The sequence below is a fragment of the Grampus griseus genome, assembly GCF_964374135.1.
Source record: "Grampus griseus genome assembly, chromosome: 18".
Taxonomy (NCBI): Eukaryota; Metazoa; Chordata; class Mammalia; order Artiodactyla; family Delphinidae; genus Grampus; species Grampus griseus.
The window spans coordinates 63,671,320-63,694,512 of NC_139012.1; the positions used below are offsets into that span (position 1 = coordinate 63,671,320).

General features: G+C 44.3%; 1 protein-coding gene across 1 annotated transcript in view; it reads left to right on the plus strand.

Annotated features, from left to right (window-relative positions):
• Positions 1–23,193, plus strand: part of FAM124A (family with sequence similarity 124 member A) — a 106,026-nt gene that overhangs the window by 23,449 nt on the left and 59,384 nt on the right. The window contains exon 3 of the mRNA XM_082675776.1: positions 4,768–5,501. Coding sequence (XP_082531902.1) covers positions 4,768–5,501 — 734 coding nt within the window. The remainder of the gene's footprint in view (positions 1–4,767; positions 5,502–23,193) is intronic.

Sequence of the window (23,193 nt, forward strand, 5' to 3'; positions counted from 1 at the left end):
TTAGCCGCTTACGTCTCTGTGGTTCACACGGTGAAGAGGGAGCTCTGGGGTCTTCGTCCTCCTTGCTTGCTTGATGACGGCTGCATCCCGGGTGAGCCGTGCTTGGTCGAGTGCCTTTCAGCCCCCTCCCTGCTCTGAAGCTGGGCATCTTGCCCTTTTGCAAAGCTGTAAACATCCACTCAGCCATGCAGGCTTCTGCATGGCCTTTGTTCCTGCTCCCTGGGAAACCTTTGTGCCGCCCATAGAGGTGGCCGACTGAGCACCCTGACAGCTCTGTCTCGGAGACTCAGAAGCTGACTTACCCCGGGCCTCTTCTCACGCAGGCCTCCCACACCCGTCTGCTTTCCCTTGTCACTCTCTTGCTTTTCTGTCACTGTTGTGCCCACCTGCAGTGCTGCCCTGCACTTCCCCTTGAGGGCAGCGCTCACATCGCAAAGACCTGGGTGTGTGCCCTCAGGGAGGCGGTTTCTGACAGTCTTCCTCAGAGACCCAGGGCCAGAAGAAAGAGATGTAAAGGGGTGTCCATGACAGGAAGCTATGGACTGGTGGCCGAGAAGCCAGCCAATCAGAAGCGAGCAGGAGAGAGAGGTGAAGTAGCAGAAGCGTGGCCAGAAATGGCTGGAGAGTGAAAGCTGCCCCTTCGGCTGGGAAACAAGTACTTCTGTGCAGAACCGCGGGGGAACTGTGCACACAGGCCTCATGCCATAGCCAGTTGCCTGCCCGCTCCCTCCCTCTGTGCCCTCGGCAGGTTCCTTCGCCTCTTTGTGCCTCAATATCCTGCTCTCTGAAGTGAGGACAAGGGGAGCGACCCTCCCCGCCCCCCCTCCCCCTACTTCTGGGGTTGTTGTGAGGATCCCATGAGCTCGTACATGTAGAACACTGGCCCCCAGTGAATGTCATCTGCGTGTCACGCAGCAGCATCACCCCACGTCCATGGCCACGCACACGCTGAGTGTGGGGTTAGGATCTTAATGGGACCGGCTGACGCTCTGACAACTTCCTTTCCCAAACACTCTTGCTACTCCACGTGTCCTTGTTTCCCCTCGTGGAAATCATCGGTAGTTTTCTCAAGTGAATGTCTTCATCCCCAGATTATTCAAAGCCTTTCTACACCTTCCATTTATAGTGAGCATTCACGACTGTTTAGTGACATCACGTCTCCACTGGTGGGCGATCAGGGCACCATAGAAAAGTGGAATATCCATCGTAGGCGACTGTGGTACCTCCTGGAGCTACTGACGGGCAGGAAATGTCATTGGTTTGTGTTTTCACTGCTCTTGTTTCCACGTCACTCCTGCTGCTAGTGGTGCTTGTGTGCAGTGAAACAAAGTAGCCAGGTGAGCTGAAAGAGCAAGCAAAGGACCAGAATAATCTATGAATTCCAGTTGTTTTGTAAGCCACCAAGATGAATTTTCACTGGTTCATATCAAAACAGGGCACACACGAGATAACTGTATGAAAGCGGGAATGTGGCCGAAAGGTAACTGGTCCATCCTTAAGTTCAGCACGTCACCTCAGCAACACACAGGTCCAGTTGCCAACAGGACATCCCTCCTGGAAGTCAATCGGGCATCACAAGCCAGCATGGCCAAAGTGGATCTCCTTATCTTTCCCCACAAACCTGCCCTTCTTCCTCTGTTTTGTGTCTCAGTTAAGCATTAACATCAGATGAGTTGCTCAAGCCAGAAACATCAAGGTCAACTCCTCTCCTGCTTTTCTTGCTCCTACCTCCAGGCCTGTGGGCTCCACGTGCTTCCTAAATAGCCTGTGAGACTAGCCCTCTTCTGTACACCCTCTGAAAGTGTTGCTGTGTGTTTTGAGCCAACTCCAAGCCGTGGCTCGAAACAGCAGTCATTTATCATTTCCCATGTGTCTTGGGTCAGCGGTTCCAGACCAAGATCTGCTGGGTGTCTTTGAGTGTCTTGAGCCCGGCTGATGGAGGCTTGGCTCAGCTAGGCTGGCTCGGGTCCACGTCGCCCTCATACTCCTTTCTGGCCCCAGTGGGCTGGCCCGAGCATGTTCTTCTCATGGAAACGTTAGAAGCACAAGAAACAAGCCAGAACGCATGCCGCTATTTCTGTTGGCCAAAGCTAGGCGTATGGTCTCATTTGAAGTCAAAGGGTGGGGAAATGCACTACAGCCATTTAGTGGAGGGAACTACAAAGCCACATGGCAGAGAGCAAGGTGACAGGGTAAGATAAAGAACCAGGGCCCATAATGCGATCTCCCACGTCCTTGTTATCCTGACCTAGACTCTTCACTCATCTTCTAACTTCTTGCTTCGCTTATAGCCGACCGCCCCTGACTTGATCCCAGCATCCCTTTATTAAAAATTTCCACTGCCCCTTATCACTGCCGGATTGAGCTGAAGCCCTGTACAGCTTGGCCCCAATCCATTTTTCCTGCTGTATCTGTTGCCACGTTTCAGAATTACTCACCACCCCTTTCCAAATGTGCTTGTTTTTCACACAGCTCTGTGCCTTCATAAACAGTCTTCCCTCTTCCTGCCATGATCTCCCCCATATCTGAGGTTATTGTAAGTGAGATATCATCGACCCTTCAAGACGCAGTTCACCTGGAGCATCTTCCAGAAAGCCCTCTCAGAAGCCCTCTGGAGAAAAAATTTCTGCTTCCTTTGTGATGTGGTAGTAAACTGCAATTGCATCGTGCTCATACTTAACTCATAGCAATTCGAGATTAGGCTCAGCCAGAGGGAGAAAGAGAGGCAGAGCTTAAATAATTCCACCCACCGTTCTACTCCGTGATTGTGGGAGTACCGAGACTTGACTTTGCTGTTACCTTAGTCATCCTTTCCTCTTCAGCTCCCAAAAGCCTCTTGTAGCATAAAAGGCACAGCCTACTGAGCGGGCGTCTCGTGTTTAATGATACCAGACTCTTCTTTTATAACAACCAGGCAGCAAGCCTTTATTTCATCTGCTGTTCAACCAAAGGAACATCTATCTGGATGTGTGGTCTTGTTGCAAATCAGGACCTTCCAGTTCTATCCTGGAGATTCGAGGGACCATCAGTGGTAATAGTGTCTATAGTCAGTGTTCATGTCATGGTGACCTTAGAATCTCCCCTCCACCTGAGATGCTACTCCATCATATTTCCTATAGACTTATATCAGATTGAATTTTAATCTTTATGTCGGTGTTTCCCAGCTAAGTCATGAAGTTCTCATTTGTGGCTTATGGTTCTTTCTGGCTGCTGCCTGTGGCTATGCAGGTCATACACTGTACAACTCTAAGGGGGCACTAGTCACACCAGAGTCTATGTAAATGGACTCCCCCGTAGTCATGGTGCCAGCTCCCTTGTCTCCCAGTGCCTGGTACATATTGATTGCTCAAGAAATGTGTGGGGGAATGAGTGAAGGAGAAAGAAGGCAACAGGAAACTGAGCTAACTGTTCCGAAGTGAGATATTTAACAGTCAGGGTTCGAATGCAAATTCAGACAGGTTTTGCTCCAGCAAAATGAAGACCATGTTACCATAGGTGCTTGTGATGAAATGGACCTGTAAACCCACTTGGAATGTCTTGTTTAACTACAAAAAAATCACCTTTCATCCTGCAAACTGATCAAGGTGATGGTTCCTAAAAGCACATCATGCTTCTCAAACGTTACCGACCCCGTGATCGCCCTGTGCCTGATACCCTAGCGGACATCGTGAGGCATGTGTGTGCAGACAGGTCTAGATTCTAGATGAACCTTGCCCTCCAAGTCACAATAGACTTGAAGTTTCCTTGACTTCCCTTGGACGGTCACACAACTTAAATAAATGCAAGAGGAGCCATCATGAGCAAGAACAAGCCTTTTATCGGGTTACTTGATGAAATATGCTGAATATCTTTAAAGTAGAAATATGCCAGTGTGGCTGGCAAACTGTTCACCCCATGGGAGAAGGTTGCCCAGGTAAATGGTCACCTTCACACTTGGAATTCGCTGTTCTGCCAGAGGACACGGGAAGGGGAACTGACCCAATCAGGATGTGTGGGCTTCTGGGTGGACACGGCCTGAGGAGGGGCCCAAAAGGCAGCAGGACACAGGCAATGATGGTCCGACCATGCGTCACCCCACCCCTAACCACGGCCCCTGGCAGCTATGACAGCAAGAACACGGTGCTCGCCCTCCTCCCCGCTGGGTCGTTCTTCCCTGTGTCTCGAGCAGCAAGATGGTCACCACCCGGCCACCCTACCATCAGGACACAGTTGGCAGGATGCCTTACCAGCCAGGGCTTGATGTGTCAATTAGAGTAAGTGCCTGGTGAAGAAAGGATTCCATAAATGTTAAATGAATGAACAAACCGATGAACAAACCAGTGAAATAAGCAAACCAAAGAAGTGCAATGATATAGGGACCATTTGTGGGGGAAGGCACTGCAGTTACCTAAGGGAATTCTAAATGGTGTGCACTTAGGGCTGCAGCATCTTCCCTAATGGCCCTGTTATCCTTTCCAAACCCATGGAGACTTGACTCTGTGCTGTTCAATAGAAAATACGCTCAACCTGAGGAAGCACCACACCAAGGTTGTCCTGACAGCAACCAGCTTGGGAACCGGTGTGAGTAATAGTTCTTGAGTTTGGGGCTGCCAGGGTGCTGCAACAGGAGTATTTGCACGGGAACTTGGGATCAGAATTTCAAAACAATCAAGGAGTCCGTTCAGTTAAAATTAACTTCTCTTCCTGCCCGAGGCCTTGCATGTTATCACGGGACACCTCAATGAAATAGTCACCATTTGTTTCTTGGGTTTTGTTTTGTGCTGCTAGGTGAGCTCTCCGTGGAGGAAGCGCAGGACCCTTTCTTGGTCAGTGTCCACATAATCGCAGACCCAGGGGAATCCCGACCCCTGCAGGAGGCCATCGACAAGGTCTTGGCTTGGATCCACCCAGACCTCCAGCTGTTCAGGGTCTCTGAGAGGAGGGCGTCCCGGCGGCGGAGGAAGGCCCCCAAGGTGGCGCAGCCAGCCCTGGCGGTGGTCCTCTTCCTGCAGGAGGAGTACGGCGAGGAGCAGATCCTGCAGCTGCACCGCACGCTGCAGCGGCCGCCCTGGCGCCATCACCACACGGAGCGCGTGCCTAGCAGGTTTCTGCCCTACCTGCCCTGCAGCCAGGAGTTCTTCACTCTGGCCCCGGGGACACCGCTGTGGGCCATCCGGCCTGTGCACTACGGCAAGGAAATCGTGCGCTTCACCATCTACTGTCGCCATGACAACTACGCCGACATCCTCAAGTTCTACGAGCTGATACTCAGGCGGAGCCCCAGCCAGAGGAAAACGGACTTCTGCATCTTCCCCATTTTCTCCAGTCTGGATGTGGACATCCAGTTCTCCCTGAAGAGACTGCCCTGTGACCAGACCCCGGTCCCCACTGATTCCTCCGTGCTGGAGTTCCGAGTCAAGGACATTGGCGAGCTGGTGCCTCTCTTGCCCAACCCCTGCAGGCCCATCAGCGAGGGACGCTGGCAGACGGAGGACCACGATGGGAACAAGATCCTTCTGCAGGTACCTTGGGGGAAGTCTGTCTGTCTGTGTCTATCTCCACTTGGGGAGAACAGAGAAACAAGTGAATTGGTTCTGCCAGAAACCCTGGTTAGTACCTGTTACAGAACAATGAGTTAAGAAAAAAGAGAGGTCAGTGATCCTCTGTCTGGCTCGTAGATCAAGTCAAGGTGTCCATACGCTAATTAAACAGTTTTCACTTAGCTGCGTGGCCATGTGCCCCAGGCAAGCAACGGCCGATTCCTCTAGCGCCTCTTCACCCACCTGTTAGAGCATCCACTAAATGCCTGTGGCTCCCGGGGATTTAGAATGAACTGATACCCCAGGGGATTTGGTATTAAAGATTCCTTAATCTACTCCCTCACAAGTAGGGAGATTTTACCAATGAATTCTTCACTTCCACAAAGGAACTTCAGGAAAACCCGTCTATGACAATTGTAAAATATGTTGACGTTCAGTAGAGAAGATACCTGTTTTCTTCATCGCTCTGGTGCTTCCCCCCGCTTCTACCCTTCCACCCTTCTGCTACTGGGCAATAGGTGGTTCAAATTCAGTGATCATTGGAAATGACTTTCTTGGTCTTTTAAGGAGTACGTGATGCCTCTGGAGCTTCTTTCATTCAGCTTAGGAAGGGGGAGTGAATACATGGAAGGAAATGGATGCAGTAGACTGTTCTGTGGTTAATGTCTTGGCTCAATTACTGGACCCATTTCTCCTCCCATCCTTCCAGCGATCATCCCAAACTCTTTAGACGTTATTAGTTATACTCTAGAATTCAAAGTTCAGCATACAGATTTAAGAAGGTCCTATACCTACCCTACCTGATAAATGCTTTCAAGACCCAGGCTTTCTAGAATTAACAGGTAAATCCGTCCAGGCATATAGGATTTTGTCTTTCTGAAACACCTCTGCCTCTGGCATCTCAGTTTTCACATACGGCTACCTGAGAGGAGAAAGTTGATAGCAAGTTCGGGGACACTGTCTTGAAAGGTGCTGATTGTATTTACTTGAATCACAGGTAAAGTTTCATAGTTTTTGTTGGTTTGGGCATTAAACATCAGAACTATAATCCACATATCGCAAAATGAAGTGAGGATTTGGCACATGACAGATACCTGGCTCAAACAGCCAGGCCACATGGCTCAAGTCAAAAAGGTCACCTTGAGATATTTACGATTTAGAGGAACTAGATAATTTTCAGATTTCCCTTTGAACTATGCAAATAAGAAATAATATTGCTTTATTATTCACTGAACTAAATGCTAGCCAGCATTTGTTTTATTTTTTAATTTTTATTTTATATTGGAGTATAGTTGACTTACAGTGTTGTGCTAGTTTCAGGTGTACAGCAAAGTGATTCAGTTATACATATATGTATTCTTTTTCAGATTATTCTCCCATATAGGTTATTACAGAGTATTGAGTAGAGTTCCCTGTGCTATACAATAGGTTCTTGTTGATTATCTATTTTATGTATAGCAGTGTGTATATGTTAATCCCAACCTCCTAATTTATCCCTCCCACCCACGCACCTTTCCCCTTTGGTAACCATAAGTTTGTTTTCAAAGTCTGTGAGTCTGTGTCTGTTTTGTAAATAAGTTCATTTGTGTCATTTTTTTTAGATTCCACATAAAAGTGATATCATATGATATTTGTCTTTCTCTGACTTACTTCACTTAGTATGATAATCTCTAGATCCATCCATGTTGCTGCAAAGGGCATTATCTCATTCTTTTTTGTGGCTAAGTAATATTCCATTGTATATATGTACCACATCTTCTTTATCCATTCCTCTGTCAGTGGACACTTAGGTTGCTTCCATGTCCTGGCTATTGTAAATAGTGCTGCAGTGAACATTGGGGTGCAAGTATCTTTTCAAATTGTGGTTTTCTCTGGGTATATACCCCAGAGTGGGATTGCTGGATCATATAGTAGCTCTGTTTTTAGTTTTTTAAGGAACTTCCATACTCTTCTCCATAGTGGTTGTACCAATTTATATTCCCACCAACAGTGTAGGAGGGTTCCCTTTTCTCCACACCTTCTCCAGCATTTATTGTATGTTAGACTTTTTGATGATGGCCATTCTGTCCGGTGTGAGGTGATACCTCATTGTAGTTTTGATTTGCATTTCTCTAATAATTAGCAATGCTGAGCATCTTTTCATGTGCTTTTTGGCCATCTGTATGTATTCTTTGGAGAAATGTCTATTTAAATCTTCTGCCCATTTTTTGATTGGATTGTTTGGTTTTTTGATATTGAGCTACATGAGCTGTTTGTATATTTTGGAGATTAATCCCCTGTTGGTCACACCATTTGCAAATATTTTCTCCCATTCTGTGGGTTGTCTTTTCATTTTGTTTATGGTAGTTTTCTTTTTGTACAGCAGCTTCTAAGTTTTTATTAGGTCCCATTTGTTTACTTTGGTTTTATTTTCATTACTCTAGGAGGTGGATCCAAAAAGATATTTCTACAATTTATGTCAAAGAGTGTTCTGCCTATGTTTTCCTTGAAGGGTTTTATAGTATCGGGTCTTACATTTAGGTCTTTAATCCATTTTGAGGGTTATTTTTGTGTATGGTGTTAGAGAGTGTTCTAATTTCATTCGTTTACATGTGGCTGTCCAGTTTTCCCAGCACCACTTATTGAAGAGACTGTCTTTTCTCCATTGTATATTCTTGACTCCTTTGTCGTAAATTAATTGACCATAGGTGCATGGGTTTATTTCTGGGCTTTCTATCCTCATCCATTGATCTATAAATCTGTCTTTGTGCCAGTACCACACTGTTTTGATTACTGTAGCTTCATAGTATAGTCTGAAGTCAGGGAGCCTGATTCCTCCAGCTCCGTTTTTCTTTAAGATTGCTTTGGCTATTCAGGGTCTTTTGTGTTTCCATACAAATTTTAAGATTTTGTTGTTCTAGATCTGCAAAAAAAATTCCATTGGTAATTTGATAGGGATTGTGTTGAATCTGTAAATTACCTTGGGTAATATAGTCATTTTGACAATATTGATTCTTCCAATCCAAGAACATGGTATATCTTCCATCTGTTTGTGTCATCCTCGATTTCTTTCATCAGCATCTTATAGTTTTTGGAGTACAGATCTTTTGCATCCTTAGATAGGTTTATTCCTAGGTATTTTATTCTTTTTGATGCCATGGTAAATGGGATTGTTTCCTTAATTTCTCTTTCTGATATTTTGTTGTTAGTGTACAGAAATGCAACAGATTTCTGTGTATTAATTTTGTATCCTGTAACTTTACCAGATTCATTGATGAGCACTAGTAGTTTTCTGTTAGCATCTTTTCTATGTATAGTATCATGTCATCTGGAAACAGTGACAGTTTTACTTCTTTTTTCCAATTTGGGTTCCTTTTATTTCTTCTCTGATGGCCGTGGCTAGGACTTTCAAAACTATGTTGAATAAAAGTGGCAAGAGTGGACGTCCTTGTCTTGTTCCTGATCTTAGAGGAAATGTTTTCAGCTTTTCACCATTGAGAATGATGTTTGCCATGGGTTTGTCATATATGGCCTTTATTTTGTTGAGGTAGGTTCCCTCTGTGTCCACTTTCTATAAAGTTTTTACCATAACTGGGTGTTGAATTTTGTCAAAAGCTTTTTCTGCATCTATTGAGATCATATGGTTTTTATTCTTCAGTTTGTTAGTATGGTGTATCACATTGATTGATTTGCATATATTGAAGAATCCTTGCATCCCTGGGATAAATCCCACTTGATCATGGTGTATGATCCTTTAATTTTATTGTTGGATTCGGTTTGCTAGTATTTTGTTGAGGATTTTTGCGTCTATGTTTATCAGTAATATTGGCCTATAATTTTCTTTATTTGTGTGGTATCTTTGTCTGGTTTTGGTATCAGGGTGATGGTGGCCTCATAGAATGAGTTTGGAAGTGTTCCTTCCTCTGCAGCTTTTTGGAAGAGTTTCAGGAGGATAGGTGCTAACTCTTCTCTAAATGTTTGATAGAATTCGCCTGTGAAGCCATCTGGTCCTGGACTTTTGTTTGTTGAGTTTTTTTTTTTTTTAACATCTTTATTGGAGTATAATTGCTTTACAATGGTGTGTTAGTTTCTGCTGTTGAGAGTTTTTTAATTTCAATTTCAGTGCTTGTGATTGGTCTGTTCATATTTTCTATTTCTTCCTGGTTCAGTCTTGGGAGATGGTACCTTTCTAAGAATTTGTCCATTTTTGTAGGTTGTCCATTTTATTGGCATATAGTTGCTTGTAGTTATCTCTTATGATCTTTTGTACTTCTGTGGTGTCAGTTTTATAATCCCTTTTGAAATGTGAGAAGAGTTTTCTTCTGTGTTTGAAGACTGCCAGTTTTTTATGCAAAACAATGCAGTTGTGTAAGTAAAAATTAATGAAAGGATTTTGTTTATACTAAAAGATCAAAATGAATGTGATTGTTTCTGAGGGACTTTTTCCTTTTTGCAGTATTTAGAATATTTTTTGCTCTCAATCCCTGTAATAACGTAAATGAAAGAATAAATTAGGAAAGCTTGGCCTGAACTCCACTCAAAGGAATCATTGAAAGAATATTTCAAAGAAAAGCCACAGATTTAAATGGCTATACAGTCTGTATGGGTGCAGGCTTTTGAATTTAGAGCATCCAAGAGTGAAAAGAGTAAGAAAAAAGATTTGTATCATGCGGTCTCAGGAGTTTGGGCCTTTGTTCAAAACAGTAATGTTCCAGAGAGTTAAATTAATGTGGGCAGAAATGACTAATAGTCCCTCTCACAGTTCTTGACTATGGCCGTTTGAACAGGTTACTATTTACTGCATCACTGCAGAAAGCCATCCTCTGCTCTAGCATGAGACATACGCCTGCCCACCTCTTCAAATTACTTTTAAAAGTAAAAATTTATACTTCGTTCTTTAGCAAAATTAAGATATTTTGGTCGTGGAGGGAGGGACACAGTTGAGAGAACACCTTTTTTTTTGTTTTTTACATTCTCCTTAGCAGTGTGTTTCCCAAGTTTCATTTTCAACATACATGCTTTTGTTCCATTGGGTGCAGGTATACGTTGAAGGCAATCTTGGTTGGGTAGTTTCTAGTTGCTTTCTTAAAATATAGATTGCATTTCAGTTCCTCATCCTGCCCCACTGAGTTAACATTCCGTATTTCAGAGACCTCCTCCAGCCATTTAATTCCTCTGGAGGAGAAAAGCTGAGAGGTTTGTTTCTGGGAGCTACTCAGCCTCTCATAAGAATTTGGAAATGTTTTTAACTAAGATCTGATTAGATGGAAAGAAAGCCTTCTACCTCCTGAAACTCACCTCTCCTTTCTTGGCATTGCCTGATTCAGGGGGGAAAAGGCGGAGAGGAGGTGGGTGGGGAGTTGCCAGCATCGGATGTTGCCCAAGATCCCTCTAGAAAACGCATCTTAGAAATTTGCATTAATGCTTGATGATCGAAACTACAGCTTTCTATAGCCAAGATCTGTGTTACACGGACTAGAAGTAAACCGACACTGTACTTTGAACATAATAAGTTCTCTTTATACATTTCTCTTTACTTTTTATTGAAGAATAATATAAATGATATATACAAGGAAAAGTGCACATCACAAATACATGCTCAGTGAATTTTCACAAATTGAACATTTGAATAAGCAACACCCAGATGAAGAAACAGAACATAGAAACAGAAGAGGAGTCTTCTCTTCCCCCATTCCTGGGACTCCCTTGCCTTAAATGAACGTATTAATTACTCTGTATTTCACAAAAGTGGGGGGAAGGAGCATCTGGTCAGAAAAGTTGGGAACATGGCTGTGTTACCTGGGGGTGTTTTTGTATTTATAGGTAGCTCCCACATTTTTTTTATAAAAAGACTTACGTTGGCTGACAAAGATATAGATCATACAAGAAAGATTAATAAAAATAATTAGATACCAAAGGGACTTGAAGTAGAGGAAAAATAATGATAGGAAAGTAAGGTAAACCAAGTATGACCTCCAAAGTGCACGTCATTTCCTATCTGAGAGCTGTGCTGTTTAACTGGTAGCCACTTATGTGAGGAATCTCATATAAGTGTGATCATACAGTATTTGTCTTTTCGTGGCCATTTAAATTTAACATTTATGTGAATTAAAATAAAAAATTCAGTTCCTCAGTCTCACTAGAACATTTCAAGTCCTCAGTAGCTCCATGTGGCTGGCGGCTGCCATATTGGTTAGCACACATACAAAACATTTCCATCATTGCAGAAAGTTCTGTGGATAGCGTTCTTCCAGAAATAGGCCCCAATTTTGGTTTTGAGTTCTCCAGCAGCAAAAACAGAATGGAAAATCAGCAGTGATACAATTTAGAATCCATGAGGCAAAAATAAACTATGCTCCAGATGCACAACTATTCCAGGTTCTGCGTCCTGGGAGCAGCGTTGCTCCCACCTTCTCGTGTCCAGTGAGGTGTTGGCAGCCTGCCCTCAACTGTGCTCTGAACAGCTGCATCGAGGCCTCGCAAGGCTTTCTTCCACGGAGCCTGCAGGGTGGGCAGGGTGCCCAGCCAAGTGTCGTGCAGCAAAGCCACTGCACAAAGGGAGGCTGGGCAAAACAAGGTGGTCCCTGCCTGCAGCTCCTGGGGCCTTGGCTGACTCCCAGAGGGAGGGACACACCTTCAGAGAATCTCCCCAAATTTGTTTCTCTCAGCTAAGCTTTTGGTAGATCGCGAGGGACAGTGAGCTTGGCTTGCTTCTTTCCAGCCGAGTCCCTGGAGTACACCTGTTCCATACAGCTGGTAAAGGACGGAGTCATATGTCTTGCAACTCAGCCAAGCTGGGTTGTATGTTGATGTCTTCTTTTTTTTTTTAATAAATTTATTTTATTTATTTATTTATTTTTGGCTGCATTGGGTCTTCGTTGCTGTGTGCTGGCTTCCTCTAGTTGCGGCGAGCAGGGGCTACTCTACGTTGTGGTGCGCAGGCTTCTCATTGCAGTGGCTTCTCTTGTTGTAGAGCATGGGCTCTAGGCGCTCAGGCTTCAGTAGTTGTGGCTCGCGGGCTCTAGAGCACAGGTTCAGTAGCTGTGGTGCACGGGCTTAGTTGCTCCATGGCATGTGGGATCTTCCCGGACCAGGGCTCGAACCCATGTCCCCTGCATTGGCAGGCAGATCCTTAACCACGGCGCCACCAGGGAAGCCCTGTTGATGTCTTCTTAGGGAGCTCTAAGGAGCCTGACAAGGACACAGGCCTCAACTATAGGCCACTGCCTCCCTTGGAGGTCTTCCACGGGAGTGCCAGGGGCAAGGCCAAACTCCTTAAGAAGTGATTTGGGGTCCATCCAAACACAGAGAAGCACAGTTGAGGACCCAAAGGTCAGTTTCACAAAGAGAATGCAGCTGCAATTTTAGGCTGGAAAAATGTGGAAAGCAGGTCACTCCATGTCTTTGAAGAGGTAAGGTAATTTAACAGTGGCCTCTAAGCCTTTGGAAGACTTCTTCCATAGAGGATGGTCGCCAGCTGTCCTTTGCATCCTCATAAGGCAGAACAGGGAACTGGCTTAAACCAAAGGTTTTAAGTAGCATTTAAAAGACAAGAAATCCTGACACGCAAAATTGTTACCAGTTGAAAGGGGCTGCCAGGTTCAGTCTCGAGGACTGTCTTCACTGGAGAGCTTTTAAGATTTCATTCACACCAGCTCATTTACTTGTCTTCTTCACCCAGCGAGGAGATTGTCTAGACAGTCAGTCCCGGAATACTGGGGCCATCAGCGCTGTGAGGACAGGGAGATGGGTGCTAATGAGGATGCAATTGAGGGACTAAGTGGGCTTCACAGACTTTTAAAATATTTTTAATTGCGGTAAAATACACATAACGATAAAATTTACTGTCTTAACCATTTAAAAATGTATGGTTCAGGAGTGTTAACTACACTCACATCATAGTGCAACCGTCACCACCGTCCATCTCCAGAACTCTTTTCATCTTGCAGAACTGAAACTCTGTCCCCATTAAACAGTAACGGCTCATACCCCCTCCCTCCGGCCCCTGGCAACCACCATTCTACCTTCTGTCTCTATGAGCTTGACTGCTCTAGGAATCTCATATAAGTGTGATCATACAGTATTTGTCTTTTCGTGTAACTAGCTTATTTCACTTAGCATAATGTCCTCAAGGTTCATCCAAGTTGTAGCACGTGTCAGACTTCCTTCCTTTTTAAATCTGAGTAATATTCTGTTATGAACGTGCCACATTTTGTTTAGCCAGTCACCTGTTGATGGACAGGTGAGGCGCTTCCACCTTTGGGCTATTGTGAATAATGCTGCTGTGAACATGGGTGCAAATACCTCTTTGGGTCCCTGCTTTTACTTCTTTGGGGCTTGTACCCAGAGTTGCAATTGCTGGGTCACATGGTAAGTGTATGCTGACTTTTTTGAGGAGAGGAGCTGCCATACTGTTTTCTGTAGTGGCTGTGGCATTTTACGTTTCCACCAGCAACGTATGAGGATGGGACGTGTTTTTTAAGAAAGCAGAGAGAGGCCTGCTCTTTGTTTGCGGGGTACAGTACACCGTATTCTGCACTAGGCGATAAAGAGGGTGATGGTTGGAAAGAATTGAGCAAATACTGAAGTGAGGCATTGACGCTTCACCCGACACGCTCCAGATCTAGACTCTACAGCAGAAATTCTTAACGTGCTGTCCTTGGATCCCAAGCACAACTTGTATGCATGTGGTTATGCGCATCATCATAAAAGGTACATCATATCATGTCTCTCAAAATTAACTCTCCAAAGGGTTCCCATTCTCTGGCAGCCCTTCTAGATGTTCACCAAGGCCCAAGGCTTTCCGTCAGCGGCTCACCTCTCTGGCTTTACCTCGCACTTCTCTCCCTTCTGCTCGCTCTGTGCCTTCCACGTTGGCCCGCTTTCTCTTCCTCAGATGCAGCAAACTCATTCCTGCCTCAGGACCTTTGCACCTACTGCCTGGAATGATCTCCTCCAGGATCTTCTCATCATTCAGGTTTCAGAGATGTCTTCCCTGCCCACCCCACCTAAAGTAGCTCCCAGATAGCCTCCTGACCAGTTACCTTACTTCTCCACTGGACAGCTAGAAGGTCCTTTTAGAACGCAAGCCAGATCATGTGACTCCTGTGCTCAGAACCCCCAGGGGCTACCTGTCCCATCTCCCGTGCAGTATAAACCAGTTTCCTCGCAGTGGTAGGTTGCCTCCCTGCTCTGCTCTTCTCCCATCACTCTGCCCCAGCCACCCTGGCCTCACTCTTGACCCTTCAGAACATCCTGTGTCTGCTCTGTCCCTCTGCCCACCATCCAGCTGGCCACCTGGCTGTTCCTTCTCCCCCACCTCGTCAGGTCTGTGCTCCGTGTCCCCTCCCTAGCAAGGCCTTCCCCGGCCGCAGCATGAAGAGCACCTCCCTCTCCTGTTCCTGCACACACGGACATGCCGGCAGCCGTACTCCTGCCCTGCTTGCCTTCTCCCCATGGCGCCATTCCCTTTAACTGACTGCATGTTGACCGAATAGAGGCTTGTCCGTCCCTCCCACCAGAACCTGAGCACCTGGAGGGCAGGGACTTTCCCTGTTTTCCCCACCGTTGAGTCCCTAGTGCCTCTAATGGTGTCTGGCACACATTAGACACTCAGTGTTGAACGAATTTGTTAAAAAAAGGAGACAGAAGGGGAGAGAGGTGGGGACGTGGGGCTGTTCCGGGCAGGCCCACGGAGGCGGCTTGAGCAGGGGGAGAGCCCTGGCTGGTGGTTAGAAGCAGAGGAAGAGTGACCAGGGCCCAGAGGAGGGGACTGTGACAGAAGGCGCCCGTGGGAGGACTCCTTGGGCCACAGTGCCTGCTGGCTGATGGCAAGGGGGACTCCGGTGCTAAACGCAGGGCAGGGGGCAAAGAGGATGAGTGGGTGGCCTCCCCCCACCCCTCACGTCAGGCTGGGGGCCCCAGAGAGAACAGTGGCCATGCTGACAGGAGCCCTTCTCCTGCTGAGCCCCTCTTCTCCCAGGAGAGGTGGGAGAGTAAGGGGTGGGTCAGCCAGCATCTCTGGGAAGGCCAAACGACACACGCGACAACGTAACACTGTCCCCACTGCAGGCTGGGCACCTCTGCTTCTAGCTGCCAGAAACGGACACAGGCCGTCTCCAGTCGGTCAGCTTCTTGTCTGGGGAGGAGCTTATGCAGGGAAGAGTTTACCCGAGAAATAATAATGGTGTGATAGTGAATATTAATTGCTTGCTTAGGAGCTGCCACACTGGAGGCTAAGTGCACTCTAATACCTTCCTTCCTTAACCCACTCAGCGCGTCTACAAGCCGGGGACCACCCGTACCCCCATCCTGCAGACGCACACCCGGAGATGTAGGTCAGTAGCTGCCATGCCCAGAATTACCAACGGCAAATGGTGAGACTGGGAGCAAACTTGGGGACATTTGACTCAGGAACCCATGCTGGCTGTGCTGTTCCCTATTCTTTTTCTTTTTTTTTTTAAAATAAATTTATTTATTTATTTATTGGCTGCGTTGGGTCTTCGTTGCTGCACATGGGCTTTCTCTAGTTGCGGCGAGCGGGGGCTACTCTTCGTTGCGGTGCGTGGGCTTCTCATTGCGGTGGCTTCTCTTGTTGCAGAGCACGGGCTCTAGGCGAGCCAGCTTCAGTAGTTGTGACACGAGGGCTCAGTAGTTGTGGCACACGGGCTCAGCAGTTGTGGCTCACAGGCTCCAGAGCGCAGGCTCAGCAGTTGTGGCGCACAGGTTTAGTTGCTCCGCGGCATGTGGGATCTTCCTGGACCAGGGCTCAAACCTGTGTCCCCTGCATTGGCAGGTGGATTCCTAATCACTGTGCCACCAGGGAAGTCGCACGTGCTCTTCCCTATTCTTTTCCGAGGAACACAGCCGGGACCCGGGTGTTCCCTCTGCCGGCACCTCTCAAGCTTCAGCAGACCTGAAAATCACAGATCCCTGGGCTCCGCCTCCAGAAACTCGGATCTAGGAGGTCCAGGGTGGGGCCCGAGATCCTGCATTTCTAACCAGCTCCCAGGTGCTGACGTCTGTAACATCCTCTCTACATGTGCACCGGGCTCAGGATATTCTAAGCAGGACTACCCAGTTGTCACTTCATGTTTGATAAGCACTGCCTGGGGCACATTCCCTTTTTAAAAATTATTATAACCGTACTTAGTAGCAGGCTCAGGACAGAATGTCAAGAGTACAAGTCACAGTATTGTGATGGTCATTCACAATTTAAACTACATGCATCGAATCATTGCTGCACACCTGAAACAAATATAATGCTATATGTCAATTATATCTCAATTAAAAGAAAAAAGAGTACAAGTCACAAGAGGTGTCTGTAAGATGAGCTCAGAGCTTCCTGAAACTGCTTGTATCCTGTTCCCAGCCCCAAGTGCAATGCCCAGCAGCTACTCAGTACACGTTAGCTTGTCCCTCCTCCCCCTTGGTCTCTGGTGTTCTCAGGGCAGGTGCAGTGACCCAAGGGGCAGGGCATCCGCACGTGCAGGCAGGGAGGGGTTTGAGTGAATGGGAGGCCATCGGGCACGCCAGCATGCCACACCCGCCCTGGGGTTTTTTCAGTCAACCACGTTGCCTGCACTGGGTTAGTTTATCTGTGCAGATTGCCCAGGCTGGCTGAAAGTCACCCCTAGAAAATAATTTCCCGGAGCATCGTCTGAGTTTGCTATTCCCGCAGAATGTGTAAGTGACATCATAGCTCTTTCAGGCCTGGAAGGAAGAGTAATTTGCTTTTAGGTTAAAAAAGGAAGTGAACTATGATTATAGACCTTGGCAGGACTTGGAATCAGATCTTTGAGGCAGAGGAAGGAAAATGAGGAATTTTAGTCAGTGTTTTCTGCTCTCAGTCTCAGAGCAGCTTTCCCCTGTGGCTTGCCTGTCTCACTTGTCTCACTTAGCATATTTAGTTTGGTCTGTCCAGGGCTCTGCTTCCAAAGGGGTTTGGTTTGGTGGTGGACCTGGAAGAAAGGGCTGCTGTTTCTGCATGTGGCAAGCGACTACCAGCAGGTAGGGCCAGTCCCCTGCAGGCCGACCGCGTGGTGCCTGTAGGTAAACTCCAACAGAAGGGGACGGTCCAGCGCTTTGGGGAGCTGGTCAAGTTAGCAAGCACTTTGAATATCTCCTCTCAGTCACACGTGGTACTGGAGATGGACAGAGATGAACAGTAGAGTCCTGTGCTCCAAGTTCATGACGGATCCCAGACCATTCCATGGAGTGTGACATGCAAGCTGTGGTACAGCAAAGTGGGGTGCAGAGGGTGTGCCCCGGAGGGGCGCCTCCCTCCAGGCCTGGGAAAACAGGAAGACCATAGCAGAAGCCTTCTGGAAGCCAGCAGTTAGGAGTTGGGTCTCTAGATCCCACCGATCTAGACCACATCCTGTTTGGACAGCTCTGAGTGGATGGCTGAACCTTCAAACACTGGGCCAAAACACCTATTTTAATTTCCACTGAATTTTCCTCTTGTGTTAATATATTTTTTGTTAGCTCCCAATTAGGCATCCTTTTTTATTGATGTATGGTTGATATACAGTATTATATAAATTACAGGTGTACAATATAGTGATTCACAATTTTGAAAGGTTATACTTCATTTATACTTATAAAATATTGGCTGTATTTCCTGTGTTGTACAGTATATCCTTGTAGCCTATTTTATACCTAATAGTTTATACCTCTTAATTCCCTACCCCTATGTTGCCCCTTCCCACTTCCTTCTCCCCACTGGTAACCACCAGTCTATTCTCTATATCTGTGAGTCTGCTTTTTTGTTATATTCACTAGTTTTATTTTTTAGATTCCACATGTAAGTGATAGCATATAGTGCCTTTCTGTTTCTATTTCACTTAGCATAATGCCCTCCAAGTTCATCCATGTTGCGGCAAATGGCAAAATTTCATTCTCTTTTATGGCTGAGTAGTAGTCCATTGTATATATATATACTGCATATTGTTTATCCATTTATCTGTTGATGGACACTTAGGTTGCTTTCATATCTTGGCAATTGTGAATAATTCTGCTATGAACATTGGGGTGCATATCTTTTCAAATTAGTGTTTCTGGGTTTTTTGGATATATACCAGGAGTGGAACTGCTGGGTCATATGGTAGTTCTATTATTAGTTTTTTAGTTTGATGTTTTCATTTTTAAAGTTGTTATTATATTTTTATTAGAAAGTAATCAAACCAAATTACCTAAAATATTTTTGGAAATTAGAGATTTTTTTAAAAAATAACTCTTCTTACCACCATAACAGAGCATCTTTTGTTCCATTGGTCTATGCATGTGTTTTTATGACAGTACCATACTGTTTTGATTACTATAGCTTTATAATACAGCTTGAAATCAAGAATTGTGATGACTCCAGATTTGTTTTTCTTTCTCAGGATTGCTTTGGGTATTCTGGGTCTTTTGTGGTCCCATATAAATTTTAGAATTTTTTTTTCCATTTCTATAAAAAAACTGCTGTTGGAATCTTAATAGGGATTGGATTTAATCTATAGATGTTTTTGGGTAGTATGAACATTTTAACAATATTAGTTCTTCCAATCCCTGAACACGGGATACCTTTCCATTCATCTGTGCCTCCTTCAATTTCTTTCATCAGTGTCTTGCAGTTTTCAGTGTACAGAACTTCACCTCTTTGGTTAAATTTATTACTGAGTATTGTATTGTTTTTGATGCTATGAAGTTTTTATGACTTTTTATATATAAAATCATGTCATCTGCAAATAGAGACCATTTTACGTCTTCCTTTCCAATGCTGATGGCTTTTATCTTATTCTTGCCTGATTGCTTTGGCTAAGACTCCTGTACAGGGTTGAATTGGAGTGGTGAGAGAGGGAAGCATGGTCCTGTTTCCAATCTTAGAAGAAAAGTTTTCAACCTTTCACCAGTGAGTATGATGTTAGCTGTGGCGTGTTATATAAGGCCTATGTTATGTTGAGGTATGTTCCCTCTATACCTAATTTGTTAAGAATTTTTAACATGAACAGATGTTGAATTTTGTCAAATTCTTTTTCTGAATCTATTGAGATTATCATTTGATATTTCTTTCATTCTATTAATGTGATGTATCATATTGATTAACTTCCATGCATTGAACCATCCTTGCATCCTGGGACAAATCTCACTTAATCATGGTGAATGATCCTTTTTATGTGCTGCTGGATTTGGTTTGCTAGTGTTTTTTCTTTTTTATTGGAGTATAATTGCTTTACAATGTTGTGTTAGTTTCTGCTGTACAGTGAAGTGAGTCAGCTATATGTATACCTATATCCCCCCGCCTTGGACCTCCCTCCCACCACACCCCCATCCCATCCATCTAGGTTGTCACAGAGCACTGACCTGAGCTTTCTGTGCTGTATAGCATGTTCCCCCTAGCTATCTGTTTTACACATGGTAGTGTATATATGTCAGTCCTGATCTCCTGATTTGTCCCACCCTCCCTTTCCCCCTCTGTGTACACATGTTGGTTCTCTACGTCTGTGTCTCTATTCCTGCCCTGCAAATAGGTTCATCTGTACCATTTCTCTAGATTCCACATATATACATTAATATACGATATTTGTTTTTCTCTTTCTGGCTTACTTCACTCTGTATGAGTGACTCTAGGTCCATCCACATCACTACATATGACCCAATTTCATTGCTTTTCATGGCTGAGTAATATTCCATTGTGTATATGTACCACATCTTCTTTATCCATTCATCTGTCATTGGACATTTAGGTTGTTTCCATGTCCTGGCTATTGTAAATAGTATTGCAATGAATATTGGGGTACATGTGTCCTTTTTAATTATGGTTTTCTCAGTAGATATGTCCAGTAGTAGGATTGCTGGGTCATATGGTAGTTCTATTTTTAGTCTTTTAAGGAACCTCCATACTGTTTTCTATAGTGACTGCACCAATTTACATTCCCACCCCTGGTATAGGAGGGTTCCCCATTCTCCACACCCTCTCTAGCATTTATTTCTAGACTTTTTTTTTTTTTTAAGCTGTATGTGGGCCTCTCACTGTTGTGGCCTCTCCCGTTGCGGAGCACAGGCTCCAGACATGCAGGCTCAGTGGCCATGGCTCACGGGCCCAGCTGCTCCACGGCATGTGGGATCTTCCCAGACCAGGGCACGAACCCACGTCCGCTGCATCGGCAGGCAGACTCTCAACCACTGCACCACCAGGGAAGCCCTGTAGACTTTTTGATGATGGTTATTCTGACTGGTATGAGGTGATACTTCAATGTAGTTTGGATTTGCATTTATCTAATAATTAGTGATGTTGAGCATCTTTTCATGTGCCTCTTGGCCATCTATATGTCTTCTTTGGAGAAATGCCCAGCCCCTCCGCGGCCTTTGGGATCTTCCCGGACCGGGGCACAAACCCATGTCCCCTGAATCAGCAGGCAGACTCCCAACCACTGCACCACCAGGGAAGCCCTTCTGCCCATTTTTTAATTGGGTTGTTTGCTTTTTTGATATTGAGCTCCATGAGATGTTTGTATATTTTAGAGATTAATCTTTGTCCGTTGCTTCATTTGCAAATACTTTCTCCCATTCCAAGGGTTGTCTTCATCTTGTTTATGGTTTCCTTTGCTGTGGGAAAGCTCTTAAGTTTCATTAGGTTGCATTTGTTTCTTTTTTGTCTTTATTTTCATTACTCTAGGAGGTGGGTCAAAAAAGATCTTGCTGTGCTTTATGTCAAAGAATGTTTTTCCTATGTTTTCCTCTAAGAGGTTTATAGTGTCTGGTCTTACATTTAGGTCTTTAATCCATTTTGAGTTTATTTTTGTGTATGGTGTTAGTGTTCTAATTTCATTCTCTTACATGTAGCTGTCCAGTTTACCTAGCACCACTTATTGAAGAGGCTGTCTTTTCTCCATTGTATGTTCTTACCTCTTTTGTCATAAATTAGTTGACCATATGTGCCTGGGTTTATCTCTGGGCTTTCTATCCTCTTCCATTGACCTATATTTCTGTTTTTGTGCAAGTACCATTCTGTTTTGATGACTATAGTCTGAAGTCAGGGAGCCTGATTCCTCCAGCTCCATTTTTCTTTTTCAAGATTGCTTTGGCTATTCTGTGTCTTTTGTGTTTTCATACAACTTGTAAAATTTTTGTTCTAATTCTGTGAAAAATGCCATTGGTAATTTGATAGGGATTGCATTGAATCTGTAGATTGCTTTGGGTAGTACAGTCATTCTCACAATAGTGATTCTTCCAATCCAAGGACATGGTATATCTCTCCATCTGTTGGTGTCATCTTTGATTTCTTTCATTAGTATCTTATCTTTTGTGAGTACAGGTCTTTTACCTCCTTAGGTAGGTTTATTCCTAGGTATTTTATTCTTTTTGTTGCAGTGGTAAATGGGATTGTTTCCTTAATTTCTCTTTCTGATTCTTTGTTGTTAGTGTATAGGAATGCAAGAGATTTCTGTGTATTAATTTTGTATCCTGTGACCTTACCAAATTCATTGATTAGTTCTAGTAGTTTTCTGATGGCATCTTTAGGATTTTCTATATATAGTATCATGTCATCTGCAAACAGTGACAGTTTTACTTCTTTTCCAATTTGGATTCCTTTTATTTCTTTTTCTTCTCTGACTGCCGTGGCTAGGACTTTCAAAACTATGTTGAATAAGAATGGCGAGAGTGTACATCCTTGTCTTGTTCCATTCTTAGTGGAAATGCTTTCAGTTTTTCACCATTGAGAATGATGTTTGCCATGGGTTTGTCATATATGGCCTTTATTATGTTGAGGTAGGTTCCCTCTATGCCCAATTTCTGGAGAGTTTTTATCATAAATGGGTGTTGAATTTTGTCAAAAGCTTTTTATGTATCCATTGAGATGATCATATGGTTTTTATTCCTTTATTTGTTAATATGGAATATCACATTGATTGATTTGCATATATTGAAGAATCCTTGCTTTCCTGGGATAAATCTGACTTGATCGTGGTGTATGATTCTTTCAGTGTGTTGTTGGATTCTGTTTGTTAGTATTTTGCTGAGGATTTTTGCGTCTGTGTTCATCAGTGATATTGTTCTGTGATTTTCTTTTTTGATGATATCTTTGTCTGGTTTTGGTGTCAGGGTGATGGTGGCCTTGTAGAACGAATTTGGAAGTGTTCCTCCCTCAGCAATTTTTTGGAATAGTTTGAGAAGGATAGGTGTTAATTCTTCTCTAAATGTTTGGTAGAATTCATCTGTGAAGTCATCTGGCCCTGGACTTTTGTTTGTTGGAAGATTTTTAATCACAGTTTCAATTTCAGTACTTGTGATTGGTCTGTTCATATTTTCTATTTTTTCCTGGTTCATTCTTGGAAGCTTGTACACTTCTAAGGATTTGTCCATTTCTTATAAGTTGTCCATTTTATTGGCATATAGCTGCTTGTAGTAATCTCTTATGATCCTTCATATTTCTGTGGTGTCCATTGTAACTTCTCCTTTTTCATTTCTAATTTTGTTGATTTGAGTTCTCTCCCTTTTTTTCTTGACGAGTCTGCCTAAAGGGTTTTTAATATGATTTATTGTCTCCGAGAAGCAGCTTTTAGTTTCATTGATCTTTGCTATTGTTTTCTTTATCTCTAGTTCATTGAATTCTGCTCTGATCTTTATGATTTCTTTCCTTCTACTAACTTTGGGTTTTGTTTGCTCTACTTTCTCTAGTTGCTTTAGGTGTAAGGTTAGGTTGTTTGAG